This window comes from Dysidea avara, chromosome 3, assembly GCF_963678975.1.
Source record: "Dysidea avara chromosome 3, odDysAvar1.4, whole genome shotgun sequence".
In the NCBI taxonomy this organism is placed as follows: Eukaryota; Metazoa; Porifera; class Demospongiae; order Dictyoceratida; family Dysideidae; genus Dysidea; species Dysidea avara.
In genome coordinates this window covers 21,718,881-21,734,587 of record NC_089274.1, presented here as the reverse complement: position 1 = coordinate 21,734,587, position 15,707 = coordinate 21,718,881, and the positions used below count along the sequence as shown (strand labels likewise).

At 39.5% G+C, this 15,707-nt stretch overlaps 5 protein-coding genes across 6 annotated transcripts; 3 read left to right on the top strand and 2 right to left on the bottom strand.

The window, feature by feature from the left end:
• Nucleotides 1–133: 133 nt before the first annotated feature.
• On the bottom strand, nucleotides 134–4,217 carry LOC136250218 (poly [ADP-ribose] polymerase tankyrase-2-like). Of its 2 annotated transcripts, none has more exons than XM_066042396.1 (2): nucleotides 3,943–4,217; nucleotides 134–894 (listed from the first exon to the last, which is right to left on the bottom strand). In XM_066042396.1, exons 1-2 carry the CDS (start codon nucleotides 4,097–4,099, stop codon nucleotides 179–181), a joined length of 873 nt encoding a protein of 290 aa, XP_065898468.1. In that variant the 5' UTR covers nucleotides 4,100–4,217; the 3' UTR covers nucleotides 134–178. The 2 variants fall into 2 exon arrangements, with proteins under 2 accessions (XP_065898468.1, XP_065898469.1); XM_066042397.1 differs by having other exon boundaries at nucleotides 134–891.
• LOC136250219 (large ribosomal subunit protein eL18-like) lies at nucleotides 4,165–5,196 on the top strand. The gene is made up of 6 exons (XM_066042398.1): nucleotides 4,165–4,261; nucleotides 4,353–4,439; nucleotides 4,497–4,703; nucleotides 4,755–4,878; nucleotides 4,935–5,004; nucleotides 5,052–5,196. The coding sequence occupies exons 1-6, from the start codon at nucleotides 4,259–4,261 to the stop codon at nucleotides 5,125–5,127; spliced, it is 567 nt and encodes a 188-aa protein (XP_065898470.1). The 5' UTR covers nucleotides 4,165–4,258; the 3' UTR covers nucleotides 5,128–5,196.
• LOC136250220 (U6 snRNA-associated Sm-like protein LSm1) lies at nucleotides 5,192–5,871 on the top strand. The gene is made up of 4 exons (XM_066042399.1): nucleotides 5,192–5,274; nucleotides 5,327–5,395; nucleotides 5,446–5,561; nucleotides 5,614–5,871. The coding sequence occupies exons 1-4, from the start codon at nucleotides 5,226–5,228 to the stop codon at nucleotides 5,776–5,778; spliced, it is 399 nt and encodes a 132-aa protein (XP_065898471.1). The 5' UTR covers nucleotides 5,192–5,225; the 3' UTR covers nucleotides 5,779–5,871.
• On the bottom strand, nucleotides 5,739–8,134 carry LOC136250217 (all trans-polyprenyl-diphosphate synthase PDSS1-like). Its single transcript, XM_066042395.1, has 7 exons — nucleotides 7,955–8,134; nucleotides 7,779–7,906; nucleotides 7,581–7,725; nucleotides 7,417–7,528; nucleotides 7,255–7,364; nucleotides 6,143–6,340; nucleotides 5,739–6,032 (listed from the first exon to the last, which is right to left on the bottom strand). The coding sequence occupies exons 1-7, from the start codon at nucleotides 8,066–8,068 to the stop codon at nucleotides 5,811–5,813; spliced, it is 1,029 nt and encodes a 342-aa protein (XP_065898467.1). The 5' UTR covers nucleotides 8,069–8,134; the 3' UTR covers nucleotides 5,739–5,810.
• Nucleotides 8,121–15,327, top strand: LOC136250216 (sorting nexin-29-like). The gene is made up of 16 exons (XM_066042394.1): nucleotides 8,121–8,192; nucleotides 8,243–8,295; nucleotides 8,898–9,069; nucleotides 9,283–9,457; nucleotides 10,310–10,380; nucleotides 10,626–10,739; nucleotides 10,887–11,299; nucleotides 11,423–11,520; nucleotides 11,570–11,790; nucleotides 12,071–12,158; nucleotides 12,394–12,427; nucleotides 13,103–13,266; nucleotides 13,671–13,827; nucleotides 14,134–14,199; nucleotides 14,250–14,401; nucleotides 15,135–15,327. Exons 1-16 carry the CDS (start codon nucleotides 8,177–8,179, stop codon nucleotides 15,196–15,198), a joined length of 2,058 nt encoding a protein of 685 aa, XP_065898466.1. The 5' UTR covers nucleotides 8,121–8,176; the 3' UTR covers nucleotides 15,199–15,327.
• The last annotated feature ends 380 nt before the right edge of the window (nucleotides 15,328–15,707 follow it).

The following is a 15,707-nucleotide window of genomic DNA, read 5'->3' as shown; positions in this document are numbered from 1 at the left end:
CAACATGATTTGATAGCTTTAAGGTATGCGTTGAATCCCCTTTCCCACATACTCATGCACAAACTCATGCACAAACTCCTCATGTTTAGGTCACATGTTACATGCAGTAACAACTGTCTTGTACACAATGATATAGTTTGTATTGATGTATTTTGATCCACACAAAAATAAAGAAACATTACAATCTGAGCAACTGTGCAATATGTTGCTTAGCCTCAGGCCAGTTTTCTCCAATTCGAGGTGTTCTTGCAAGAGGCTCTTCATAACAAATAGGCTTAAAACTCTCGTAAAGATAAAGTGACTTCACGGCACTGATCAGATCTTGATAACTGTGACAACTAGAGTTACCACACTCAGACACTTCTGTTGGCAACTTGTAGTCTGTCAAGAAATACTCATCAGCATTTGTCACTACAAACTCCAGAAGATCTGTTTTGGTTGGCTTCTTCTGTTGAAGGTCCTCATCCGTCCATGGCATCTCAGGAATAGGAACAAGCTCGTAGCCTGGGTAAGGGTTATTATAGTTAAGAAACAGTTTTAGTTGAGATGGCACAGGTAGTTTCCAAGCTGTTGCTCTAGCTTTGCGGCCAAGGTGACTCAGTATAGCTGCCCTAGCCATCTGCTTTAGGTTACCAGACTGTTGGTCGCAGTAGATCATGATATCTTGATGCCATCGTCCCACTGCTACATCAACCACTAGCTCGCCTTGTGTTGACTTCATGTTCACTTTACCTCCTCTGCTGACCAGTAGCTTTAATAGTGTGAGGTCACCTGCTCTGGCACACCAGTGGAGAACTGTCCAGTCATCTCTACCAGTTGAGTTAGGATCAGCATGGTGAGACAAAAGTAAATTAGCAACCCGTAATCTGTAATCCTGATTGATATATGTACCTACTGGCAGAAGGATCCATGTGATTAACAAATGACACACATTATGGCACCAGAGCTACAAAACACATTATGTAACTACAACAAGCTTTTAAAGTTCAGAAAACATACATACTGTATGGCAGGAGCTTATAAGCGCCAAATGTATAAGCATTTGTGTATGGCAATGACATTTCGTGCAAGAGACAAAATCTGAATTTTGAAGAATGTACATTCCAGGACTTCAAGTTATCAACCAGAAATCATGGGTTAACTGCACACGTGCTAAAAATCTAGAGTTGTAGAACTAGGCAGTACATGAGCTTGCTTAACTTGTTTCAGCTGCAGTACTTGTACTTTACTATGTCCTTGGCCCTATGCCTGAGCATAATTTGTTATATAATGGACAGATACAGTAGGTCTCAAGGGAGGAGCAAATTCCTTACTCTTACATTCACTAGTAAAGATGACAGTGTCACAGTAATTCTGACAATGGTCAATATATCTGACAGTAACCAGCTATTAAGTTTGTTTGTGCAGTGCTTCCTCGGTGACTCTTGCCCATTGGAATTACCAAGAGTTCATTTTATATAATACTGTATATACTGAGGAGAGTATCCTACTCTCATATACTCCTGTAGAAGTGTGTATTGTGAAGTTATGACGTTACATTTCTGAGTGTTCACTCATTTCTCTTTGCATACTTAGTGATGCCATTAATTGAACAATATCGATTGAATGCGTGCTTAACAACGTCACTAGCAACTGAACTAACTCGAGCTCTCAGCATTTTCTCACTGGACTACAAGTGTACATTCATGAGTTTAGAGAACAGCATTTCTTGCCAGGTCATTTGTGAATATGGCTTTCCTGAGTGCCTCGCAAGTGCTAACAATTCTTGTACTTCTATGGCTGCTCATATGTCACAACACCTTGTCATTACATCATAACTTCACGATACGCCCTTCTACAGGAGTATATGAGAGTAGGATACTCTCTTCAGTACATTATGAACTCTTGGATTGCATTTCAGATATGTTTGTATATGAGGCGGAACAAAATAACTTCTTTATTCCTAGAGCCTACAATAATTGAAATTTTTCTGTGTGTTATTATCATGGGTAATAACTTAGGTAGGCAGATAGATAGATAGGTAGGTGGGTTAGATAGATAGATAGATGGGTTAGAACGGATTGACAAGGTTTCTACGCTATTTAGAGACCTGAGGATGATACGAGGCGAGGCTACCCACAAACTTAATTACTGAGGCCACAATGTTGATCTGTTTTATATGATTTCGAAATTTTTCCTAGGTTAAGAGAAAGTGACAAACTGTACATGCTAGCATTGGGATTTATCCTAAAGTCGAGTTGATCGTGTCAGTACTACTGCACTGGCGTGACATTCATAACATTATAAGCTTTGTGACAATAGTACCAGTATCAAGTAGTTACTGTGCTGGGCTAGAATGATGCTTGTCTTGTTGCTATTAAGAAGTAAACTGTGGGTGCTAGCACGTTGTGCTGGACATGGGTATATTGAACACCTAGACTATCTGAATGCTAATGATGACTGTCTTGTCCAGAAAGTAAGCTAACAGTAAGGACATTTTATTTTTGGCTTGCCGATTTTCGTTTGATGAATGTAGTAAACAACCACAGGTTACTAACTATTTAGTAACCCTACCACAGGTTTCTATTGGATTTAGACATCAAAGGAAATATTATGTAAAAGTTTTTAAAGATAGATAGATAGATAGATAGATAGATAGATAGATAGATAGACAGACAGACAGACAATTAGTTAGATAGGTATGTCACATTTTCCTTGTACCAAGCTGCAAGCATGTACCTACTACCAAAACACATATCTCAAACCTGTAATGTAACCACATCTTACAAGAATCACTTGTGGATAACCTGGTAACAGAGTAGTCAGGTAACACTGTCAATAGTTCATGTGTACGCACATGCTAGTCACGTCAATAGGATGTACGTCGCACACCACATTAAGTGCAGTGTCAACTCCTATATTATGTTACGTACCATCTAAACACATAAAGTGACAGAAGTTAGCTACTGTCTCCAGACCCTGTGACAAGTCAACATAATATCTCATGATGATTAGTGGCATAGCGGGACATAACAAACAATTATTGGTACCTGCTATGGCCAATCCAGTTGGATAACACTATGACTTGAATGTCCTAAGCACTGGAAATCATTGCATATATATTTATTAGTGTGTGACTGAATATGTCATTGCATGACTTTTTTGGCAATTGATTATTAAATGTTGTACAGCACATACTTGCCCTCAGATTGTAGTACCACTTTGTAGCACAAATCACCAAACTTGAATGATACCACTAGTCATACAACAAATCAGCAACGTTACAAGTGGTGATACAAATGGTGAGTGACTTACAGTTAAACATGCCCTGTCAACAAACAAGGGGATGGCACTGCAATATATACTGTACTCCAATCTTCATCCTTAGTCATAGTGGTCAAACTCGAAAAATAAGCTTTGACTTTTACTAAAAAAACCTCACATGACTCTTGATGTAAATTTACATTTATGTCGCTAATCTGAAAGTATTGATAGTGGTATACACCTTTCAAGCTCTGCTTGTCCTACTGTAAATTTCTAGCTTGACTTTTGACTTTGAATTTGAACAAGGACAAAGATCAGAGTACAGGGATATATTGGAGTGCCACCTAGTCTCGTGTGACCAGACCACTTTTTCTCGGCACGGCGCTTATCAATTGCATTATAAGCACCTGATAAGCGCCATGCAGAGAAAAAGTGGTCTGGCCACGCGAGACTAAGTGCCACCCCCTTGACAAACAAGACTCCTTTTCTGCTATGTACAAGTTGATGTTCAAGGCATATATAGCACTTAGACTAAGAACATTGGTACAATCATTTAGTGTACACAGGTCTACTACACCAGAGAGCCCACTGAGCTAGAAGCGGATATACTCTAAATATGCTGGTGTATAGTTAACAATCATATCCGAGATCATATCTTAATTTCATGACAGCAGTGTAATGATTGTGTGTCACACTTACAATGAAAATCAATACATAACTCTAGTAGAGAAGTAGACGAGGCATCTCTGGCGTTCGGGTTCCGCCCTTGACGCAGGTAGTCTTCTAATTCAGCAAACGTTTCTCTTTGTCCTTCACTGGCCCTACTATATAGCGCTACCCTGAGTGAGTTGTGCATCTTGCGACTATGGAATAGAATAAATGACTCAGCCGGTGACTCAGAAATATGTACAGGGCAGAATGTAATGCATCGTAATGTAAAAGTAACACGGAACTTATAATCGTTGAAAAACCGGAGTTCCGTTCTTGATATAATCGGGGGGGATAACCGGACAGCATGGTAAGTAGAATCTTTTTTTGTCGTGTCAATCGTGTACTAAGTAGCATTTATTCTTGGCTGGATTGAGTTAGAATTGCCATCTTTTTGACAGGGGATTGATATAGAACACAAGCACAAAAAGAAGCGCATTCGTCGCGAGCCTGTTTCAGAGGACGTGTACATCAGACTGTTAGTGAAGGTATCTTGTGCTTTTATTGTGTTCAATTAACTTATAATAATGCATTGACTTGCAAAGCTTTACCGCTTCTTGGCTCGGCGTACGGATGCTCCATTCAACAAAGTGATATTGAAACGACTTTTCATGAGTCGTATCAACCGGCCTCCCCTTTCACTGGCAAGAATTATTCGTCAGATGAAACCAGCCGACCGAGCCAATAAGATAGCGGTAGTGGTAGGAACTATCACTGATGATCTAAGGATATATCAGATACCCAAGTTAACGGTGAGCATTAAAAAGAAACGTGAATTTGTTGCTATTCTGTGTGAAAAACAGGTTTGTGCATTGCGTATCACAGAAGGTGCAAGAGCTAGGATACTCAAGGCTGGTGGAGAGATTATTACCTTTGATCAGTTGGCGTTGCGGTCACCCAAAGGCCAAAACACCATTCTTCTGCAGGGTACGAGTTCGTCAAAAAGGAACACTTCATTAGTTTTAAAATGTTTTCGTTTTTAGGCCCACGTAAAGCACAAGAGGCTGTGAAGCACTTTGGTCTTGCACCTGGAGTCCCACACAGCGCAACAAAGTAAGAAGGTCTTGGCATGTGATATTGTTTTACTGCTTCCCTTGCAGACCGTATGTACGTTCTAAGGGGAGGAAATTTGAACGGTCCAGAGGACGTAGAAAGAGCAGGGGGTACAAGGTGTAAATTGGAAGAACCCATGTCAATAATATTTGAAAATGTTTTGAAAATGAATTGCATTTTGGTGCGAATTTATATGTATGAAATAATTTGGAGCGTTTGGCATGTCAGCGCCACTACCGGGCACTGCAAATTTAGTGACAGAAGTAGATAGTAAGTATTGTAGTGTAGTGTTCTCCACGTGTTCGATGTTTAAATGATGTAGAGAAGCTTCTGGTGGTGCTGAGAGATGGCCGTACTCTAATAGGCTACTTGCGTAGCGTGGACCAATTCGGTATAAAACGCATCACCATTTTGCTGTACTACTAGAAATCCTCTCTACAGCAAATTTGCTATTGCAAGATACGACGGAGAGAATATACGTTGACAAGAAATACGGAGACATTCCACGAGGTATTTTTCTAGTAAGAGGAGAGAATGTATCTTTACTGGGAGAAATTGTACGTTATGAACAACTATCAGTGTTGAATATCCGCTGTGCCCTATTAATAGGACGATGAAAAAGAAAACAAGCTGTCATTGACCAAGGTCTCCATTGAGGAGATCTTGGAAGCTCAACAGTTGGAGGAGCAAAATAAACAAAAACGACCAAAAAGTGCAGCTAAATTTGCACCAACTCTTGCAAAAAAGACTTATGATGAAATAGATGACTATTAATGTTGTACAATAATTCATTGAGGAAACACCAATCATTTGTTTCTATGCAGTATGTCTTGTGTAATTTTGATTAGTTCAAGTTGTTCTGGTGAAGTAGTGATCTTCTGTATATAGTCCACTGCTTTGCTACAGTGTTCATCTGCCAGTTGGTGTGTGAGTGTTAGTCCATCACTCCTGTGTACAATGTCTTGAGCCATCTCGACATCTCCTGTCCTCGTAAAATGTCTATCGATCAGCTCGTTTAATTCAGGATACTGTGTGTAAGTATAGACAATGAGTTATTAGCTAGGGTCTCAGTCATAAAGTATCATCAAGAGTTTATAACATACTATTGGACCATACAGGTTCTACTCTACTATCAGACCTGTTTAGCTGCAAAGAGTACTGGTGCTGTAGCTAGGCCAAGTCTTAGGTCAACGGCTGTAGGTTTTCCCGTGTCTTTTGACGTGCTCTTGAAGTCCAGTAGATCGTCGATCAATTGAAAGGCCATTCCAACATTCTCACCATAGTGATAAGCTATTTGGTGTAAATCATCATCATCTTCTGAAGCCAGTGTGGCTGCCTGGTAGAAATGATACACACACAGTGACCAAGAACTATCCCGTCTGTGCAGTTTTGTGGTATCCCAATGGGCCTTGTGACTGGTTACAAAGATAAAACCCAGCTGTACTTTGGATAATATATGTAGGAGCAATAAAAATCATTTTGCTAATCAAATGGCTAAGAAAGACAGCAGCACATACACTACTAAGCCACGTGTGTTTCGCAAATTATGTCATTGGGGGAAGCATTATTTCAGACTACAATGGACCCTAACCTCCAGGCAATGGCAAGATGATAGATAACTGAAGCCCAAACATTTATATAGAGCTCAGTTGAATACTCTAATAGAACATACACATGTACTGTGAAAATACTCTAATAGAACAGTCATTTACGATTTTGTATAACTGAGGACGATGAAAGTAAGTTGCCAAGCTGATGCATGTTTCAAACATAACTTGGTAAGTTTCACTGTTAAAGTGAGCCCCCTTCCACACTATTTAGCCTGTTCCACGACCCTGGGCTGAGGTAAACTAAATGAGATAATAAAATTTTATCAGGGTGATAAATTGTTTAACAATTTAACAATCATGGAACTTAACTTGCATGCTAAAAGTCTCTAGAAAGTAATACACTAACATTGGAATATTCCATATTGTAATTTTCCAATTAAACTTAATTTTCAAAAAGACAAATATTTGACATTTCACTATTATATTTCTCAGATAATTTGATTTCTCATAACATCTGTACCCTGTGAAAAATTAATACTTGTAAGTAAGCAATTCCTACGACATAGAGCTAATGACGTATCAGTGTTTATAACAGTTGGAGGTGTTCTATTTCCAGACTAATGTATACATACCCCACATGTTAATGGAGTGGAAACTGGAAAGTATTATATGCAAGCAGTGTCAATCTCTGCAAACTTACAGCTTGACAAGAGTATGCCATTAATGATGCTGTCTTCATGAAGGTCTTTTGTAGGTAGTGATTAAATCTTCCCTGCTCATCCCTACATGATTCCAACTGCATTAGCTCACCTAAACAACCACCATATAGTTTGATGATGTGCACCCACAATCCCTTACTCACCATGTACAAGGTTGTCAATTACGGTTGATAATAATTCCACTACTCTTGTGTTGCGAATTTGTGCTAGTGCCATGGAGCCACGTGATAGGATGAAATCTCCTGCCAGAATAGTCTAACAAGAATTTAAATGATTACCATGACAAAATTTTATGATTCACGGTCACCTTCTTACGGTCCCATATTTCACTCATGGCCGGCTTACCCCTCCTGATTGAAGCCTGGTCAATTACATCATCATGAGCCATGCTAGCTGTGTGTATCATCTCTGTTACCATTGCTAGGGTCTCTTGGGCTGGGCTAATCTTGCAGCTGTAAAATACAGTAAATATAATATTTTATAGGTGGGGCTTGTTTGCAGCTACCTGCCTGCACAGTGGTAGCTACATGCGCCAGCCATTAGTAGTGTTATCGTTGGACGAATTGCCTTGCCTCTTCCATCAAACAAATACTTGCTGCACTCCTCAAGCTCCTTGTCCCCGCTTGATAATTGCTACAAAGACACACAAAATGTAGCAATGGCTTCACATCATTTCATCACCTGGTGGATTTTGCTTGGCATCCCTTTTAGTCTCTCAGCGACCCAACTAGTATTTTGAGTACTATACTTAACAAGCAAGGAATAAATTTGACTGCCTCTTTTAGCTGTTCTCATGGTTGGGAGAATCCACGTGTGACGACTTGCAACTAAATTTTATACGCACCTTACTTAAAGCGCACTAATCGTTGAACATTTAGCGCCCGGAGCCGAGCCCAGATCGAAATGGCTGATTACAGCAGTAAGCGTACATACGGCCTATCGTTTCCTTACAGTACTTTGTTTTTACAGGCGTTGTAACCAAGAGTGGTCTTCAAGAGCGGCTGCTAAGCGCCGTCAAAGAAGTGAGTGAAATAGAAAGATGAAATCTTTGAAGTTTATTCAAGCGTATATACCCTTGTACAATTTAAACGCAGCTTGTAGTGTGTTCACAAGTGATAGAGTCATGGGTATGTGTGGGCTCTATAATCTGTGATACAGTGAGTGGTACCTGGTAATGTGGACACTTGAAATATTAAGAGTATCAGATTCTGGTATAAAAAATCCAGTCACTTAGCCAAAGTACACTGTGTACCTGAGAACTTGATAAATTAATAAATGAGTTATTTGACTGGTTCAAAGATGTCCATATTACACATATTTTGCAGCTAGGCTGTGATAGAAAGTATGTCGATAGTCTTTGCTGTGCCAGTGAGTACATGGGCTGATATACATCTACTGCATATGAGTTGTGATGTTGTATGCAAATATTGAAACTCAGTGACATGATTTTCAGTGGAGCCACACTTCTAGGCTAGGTGATTTTTCTCCTTCGTAAGAAGTGCCCTTGTTTAAGATGCTTAATATGGTCCTACGTAGGCAAATGTCCTGTATGAAAGATCAAGATGTCTGCTAAGAGAGGGTCCACTGTATGAAAATTGTTCCTCGTGTTTCCATTTTGTTTTAGTGCCAGAAGAAATTTGGCGGCAAGCAAGAAATGGCAACAGAAGATGACGATGCTGTTGCTACACTGTGTGCGGAGTGGGAAGCTATCATGATGCATGGGTTACCTTGTGGACGGGTTGGCAAAGGGAAATCCCGCAAGATGCCTCATACAAGACCAAGGGACTCTGAACTAGGTAATTCATTGGATGTGTGGTTTAGTATTGTTAATTGATGGTTAAATGAGGTCATTATAGCTATGATTAATAATGTGGAGCAGATAAAATAACTATCTTGACCTCAAAATATCACATGACCAGTGCACACCCATAACACACTGCACACACTATACTCTATATACATGTACACATGCTCACACAGCACAGTTAATTTTCTGGTATTTTTATTAGGATTTTGGGCAGTTGTTAAGGCAAATTTGAGCCAATCAGAACTAGAGCGGTACCACTCCCTCAAACACGTCAACACAGACATTGGTTATGGCAGGGCATGGCTACGCTGCTGCATCAATGAGAGAAGTTTAGAGAACTACCTTCATCAGATACTATCCAATGTCTCCCTCCTGAAGTAAGCAAATCGCTTCTGTGTAATAGCTACACTATAAATCCTGGAAATTTAGATTGTTCTGACAGTTAAGATCCAAAAGTATTCCTTAGTGCATAAACTGTCCTGGGGTACTGTATTTATTTGGTTAAACGTCATGGTGTTTAATGAATGTGGCGTCTATTTGAATTTGACCGCCACACGATGCTCGACAACGATGTTGAAGCTTTTATTTTCAAAATTTGTTGCACCACTTGAGTGCAGCTACTATTAAAGGTGTTACATGGTAATCAGCACACAATAAATTGAGCTATGAATTTTGAAAAATCTATTTTTACGATAGGTGAATTTGAAATGCAACATCTGATTGGGGGTCTTTAATTTGTGAAAGCTTTATCTTGATGCTTAAATGTTGAATATATGTATTTGGTTTGAAATGTCAGGACCAAAAATATGGCCTAATTAATGAAGTGATTGAATTGTATTAGTGAGGTCAGGGACCTACTCAACATGACTACTAAGTAGAGTTTCACTGTAACTAAAAATGTGTGTAGTTTTACTGGCTCCAGTTGTAATGTATGGAGGCAATGATGCTTGGCCAGATAAGGGTCTATACCATCAATCTATGGTCAGACTTGTACACTTGTTTTTCATGTGCACCCACTTCATTTCCACCCCAGTGATGTGTCTAATCCATCACTTTTGTGGTCCAGAGTACCTGGCATTTTTTTTTAATGTTTGGTACACTATTGAGAGTTTTATGTTAGAATGTTACCTAAAACATGTTACGTGTTACAATTTGGACAATGTTACTGGTATAGTTGTGCTGTAATGAGTGTACCACTACAAGTTACCTACAATGTGTTACTTGTTCAGGTCACATTATGAGAGTCATGCTTACTTGTTGGATGAAGAGCGCTCAGCAATGCTCACTAATATGGCTGCAGGTAATGTGATGTGGTGCATGCTTTTGGATCTTCCTTTCCCACGTTGAGATCTTTTGAGATGATTTTCCTATTTTGTTTTATTCAGCTGTAGAGAATAGTACAGTAACTTTGTCTTTCTCCTATAGCAGAAATTATAGTGTCCCCTGTTAGGGCTTGTGTGTGGTTGTTCTTGTACACCTGTCATTGTCAATTTGCAATTGCGGTGTTCTTGTCTTACAACTCAAATACAATGCATTTTCATACAGGTTTGACAGCTATCATATTCTCCATCAATTATGATAGTGAGGCATTGAATCATGTGACTGGTACACACACACCCCCTGAAGCCGCACAAATAATGGAGCCAGTGGTTGCCAGAGGTGAGGTGACAAGAGTTCCTTTTTTTATATTGTGAACACTTGCTTGTGTACTGCTACATACATGTAATCTGTATAACCAAAAGTGTTGTGATTATTCAAGATGCCCTGCAAGTGATAGCAAATTTTACACTATTATGTTTCCAACAGATGACCAGTTTAAAGCTGTTAGCGTTCGGAAAAAGAAGAAAAAACCAAAGAAACATGAAGAAGATGAAGAAGATGAAGAAGATGGGAAACTGTTCACCCCTGAGCCAGCTGAAGACTCGGTCCTCAAAGGCAGGCCATCTGACCTCTCACTCTCTGAGGGAGACTCTGCCCCTCATATTGAAGGGAGTAACCATAGCAGCACACATAGTAGCTTCAGTGGTGAAGTAGAAGAGAGTACACATCAACCGATGGTGGCATTGTATCAGCCAGAAAGTAGTGACACTGAAGGGGACCTGACTACACAGGCACAAATGGCATACAGGACAACAGAGATGGTGATCAAGGCTACCAATGAAGGAATGAATCATACTGGAGGACATAATATCAAGTTTAGTGGTGAGATGAGAACAAATGTGAGTGTGTTTTGGTAGCATGTCTATTGTGTGATTATGTGTGTCCATCTTTTCCCCCATACATGTGCTTGCATGCATGCATGCACACACATACACATGCGCGCACGCACACACTACACACAGAGAACCAGCTCGGTAGGTCACAGCCATTCAGCTAGTGAACTGAAGCAAGCTCTGCTAGCAATGGTGAGAAGGAAAGAAGAAATGGAGAGGGAGAGAGAGTAAGCTATTGTGAAATGTCTCCCACTGCTGTCACTTCACATACTATAGTGAAGTGAAAGTGCTACTGGAACAAGAAAGGACTGAAGTCAGTCAGCTCATGGAGCAGATCACAGTGCTGCAGATGGAGATTAAAGGCATAAAGGAAGATCACTTAAATAAGGAGGAGGCATTAAAAAGAGAGAACACTGTATTAAGGGACCAGTTGAAGAAATATGTCAGTTTAGTACAAGCGCAACGAAAGGAAACAATAAAGCAATCGTCAGTAGATGGTGTGTATATTGTGTATGTATTGTGTGCTGGCATGTCTGTGTGTGTGTTTGTTTGTTTGTATATTGTGTGAAACTGTCTAATTGTCACGTAACAGGTGAGGTCATGCAAGACTAGACGCTGATGCCCACACCCTCACCAGTGAGACATTGTACAGTCCCTTGTGGGGTACTAATCTTGCTCCCTGCTTTGTAGCACCTGTGTAGTCCAGTGTACTGTAGTGACATGTATACAGTAGCCACAAAACCTTTGTGTGTTATCATCTGTTGTCGGTTTGTATAGAGACAGAAGCCACATCAAAGCCATCCTCCACCTCCCCAAGACAATCACCTCCCCCACTTGATCCATCAGCTGAGAATATGCCTAACTTGTGAGTGTTATATAACATTTGGGCCCTCACAACTTTGATATACCATCAACATTTCTATATTCTCATAAGCTTTTACTGGCTGTAGTTTATGAAATATTCTTGTCCCATTTCCTTTGGCAATTTGAAACACATTGTACCTGCTAAGCAAGTACCTGGATACTATATTAGGCAGGTCACTCTATGTACAAATAAGAAGGTTGGTTGGTTGGATTACTTTGCTCTTTTTCCTCTGCAGGTACCCTAAGACCATTGAGCACAAACTAGCAGAGGTAAGAGATGTACTGTGGTGTCTGCTATAAACACTGTGTTCCTGGTGCCTACCCTAGAGCTTCAGGCTACATCTGTAATGCTTTGTAATTACAGCAAAGGCAGTGGGGAGAAGTTCTGCCTCTACTTTTTAATATTGGCCAATGCTTGCATAGATACTCTAATAGAGCATTCAACCACTCTAACTGAACAGTCACTTCCCTTGACCCGTGAATGGGTCTGGAAACACATGATCCAAGGGAAGTGCTGATATACTAAGTAAACTATATCAGCACTTCCCTTGGATCATGCTCCCAGACCCATTCACTCCCCTTGACCCAACTGCCCCTGAATTACAGAATTACAATCATTATTGTGGGAAGATGGAAAGAAGCCATATTAATTGCATATACCAAAAAAACCTCTTTTTAATAATTTTCTTGGACTCAGTAAATAATGTGTACCTAATTAAAAATTGTTCTGGTCCTTGCTTCATATGTAGTTTACTTACATCTTGACCTTTACAAAATAGAAAAATCGTTTTTTCTATAAAGCAGTGTCCATGCATTTGATCACACGTATTGTATCCACTGGAACCTCTACGCTATTGGTTGGCCTCTTATTACACTGGTCCCACTGTAGTACTGTTCACAATGTGCACAACTAATTTGATAGTATTCTTATTATTTCACACACAGATGGCAGAGATGTATGGAGAACTAATGGAGCTTAATGATAGACTCCATAGGGAACTGGCTGAGAAGGAAGCTATTGTACAACGGCTCTCCCAGCAGATGCAGAGTAGGGGGATCTCCGTAACCAATGTCCCACCACAATTAGCCAGTAGTGTTAAACAGTCATTGTGAGTACCACTCCATATATGAACATAACATTTGTGCTATACTTGGCCAGGAAACACAAATATATTTACCAGTACAGATCCTATTACAAGGACTGTTGTTTTGAATTGTGTAGGAGCCAAATTTGCCTGTCAGTATCCTATTACCACGTCATACATTACTTTCTTCATGCAAGGATTTGGTCATTGAGTTTGGACTCAATAACACATGCGTGCGTGCACGCGCGCACACACACACACACACACACACACATGTACCTTACAATGCTACTGAAAATTAACTGATTTCCAAAAGTTGAGTTTACTGGCTCGTATCTCACTAAAAATTGATGATTTGTGTGTAGCTAGTTCAGCAAATAATAACAGTTGTTCATAATTTCATTATGTCATACATACCACTGTTGCAGGCGTCAGCAGCAGATAGTTCAGATAGCTATCCCATCAGTGATCAGGAAGGGGCGCGGTGCAGACTCCCATCACGTCTATCAAGTGTACATCAAAGTAAAGCAGGATGAGTGGAACATCTACCGACGTTATGCCGAGTTCAACGAGTTCCACAGACAAGTAAGGAAAATTGTCATGCATGCTATCAAGAGTGTATTCACTCTTGATGCTATTATAATATACTTGTCCATTTGATAATTTAAACGAGCATAAATTTTGACAAATAATCAACTGAGAAATTGATGGGTCTTGCATGTAATTTTTGTGGGAGTAAAAGTTTTGGCAAACACCTACTGCAAGCTGTTACCACCTATTGGCACCTAACTTTTTAATCATAAGTATGTACATGTAAATCTTTTGTGGGTAATTGTTTTAGCTATGCAATACATCTTAGCATATTATCTTACTCTATTTCATAATTTTAAGATCCGCAAGACAATTCCTGAGGCTGCATCATTTGAGTTTCCACCGAAAAAAACACTTGGTAGAAAGGTCAGTTGGAGTTTTCAAGAGTAATTCACATCACCATGAAATGTGTTTAGAGTTCTGAGCTAGTTGAGATGAGGCGACTAAGACTACAAGAATACCTTCAGTTTATTATTCGTCTTTGTTCCACCGGAGGTGACAAGCGACCTGTCTACATCAGACCAGCCATCACCAAACTGAAATTCATCAAGATACTACCATTTTTCAAGTAAGAGGAACGAACCAATGTGCAGTTTGGCTAGTATTGTAATAAGTGTTCATATGAAATAAAAGTTTTGTAGCATGTTATTAGTAATGTTCCCCATTTAACTAGTGATTGGTCTCCGTAATATTGATGGACATAATGGGAATTTTGGTGGTCATGTGACCTGACTGATTACAGCGTCACACTGGTGTGTTGTACTGTTTCCAAATATTACGATACAGTAATTAAAATTGGCTAGTGAAATTTCAGAATTGACAGCTATTTGGGTTTCCTATCCACATTTTACTGAGTAACCCAAATCAGGAGCTTATGAGCCGCTGAAGGCAGCAAAGGAGTATGAAACTTACACTGCCTGCCAGGTACCATCACAATCCAAATCAATCGCCAATTAGTTTCCATATAAGGAAAGTAAAATCTCGTTATTTGAAGCTGTATATGAAATTGCACTCACATAGCGATGGTAAAGTTGGCTGAGTCTTCCTCGAGGTATTTCTCTTCTTCGATAGTGGTGAACTTGTCTCTACTTCGTGCGGCTAGAGCGCCATTTGCGTGTGACATAAAACAAACACAGTGACATAATATGGGTTGTCATGGAACTCGGTTTCATGCTTCTTTGCCGCCTTCAGCGGCTCATAAGCTCCTGCCCAAATTAACGAATTGTGATACAAAAACATTTGTGTATTACACTACTACTATAACTTTAACATTCAGTGTATGTGTTATTCCATCCCTTTAGGGAAGATTTGACAACAATCTCTGAATCACTAACACCAACGTCGCCATCTTACAGTGGCTTGTAATTTTTTTTTTAAAAGCACTATAAAATGTTCTATTCCACATTGGAACAGGTGATTTTATGTATGTAATATGTTGTAGTACGTAGTACTTTATATTTATGAACTAAATCAGTTTTTTTACACCACTTGAAATTTGAATAACAACACTTCTTAATTACACCAAGAGTACATAATAGTATACTATTATATACAAATGGTGTAAAGCAAAACACTTCACAGTATATAGAACTTCACAGTATATACAGCAAAACACTTCACAGTATATAGAACTCGGGCATTTTTTTGCGACAGTAAAGAATGGTGGAATCGGTGGTATCAGCCATAGGCAGTTCTTAAGCTATATTTTTACTGAAATAGTAGAATTGGTACTTCAGGTTATGTATCAATGGAATACTACGTGAATCAGTATTGGGAGTCCATGAGATCGCTATACTCTAATAGAGCAGTCACCTAACTACTCTAATAGAACATTCAGTGGAAATATATATAGTTGTTTCTGCTATGCGCTGCTT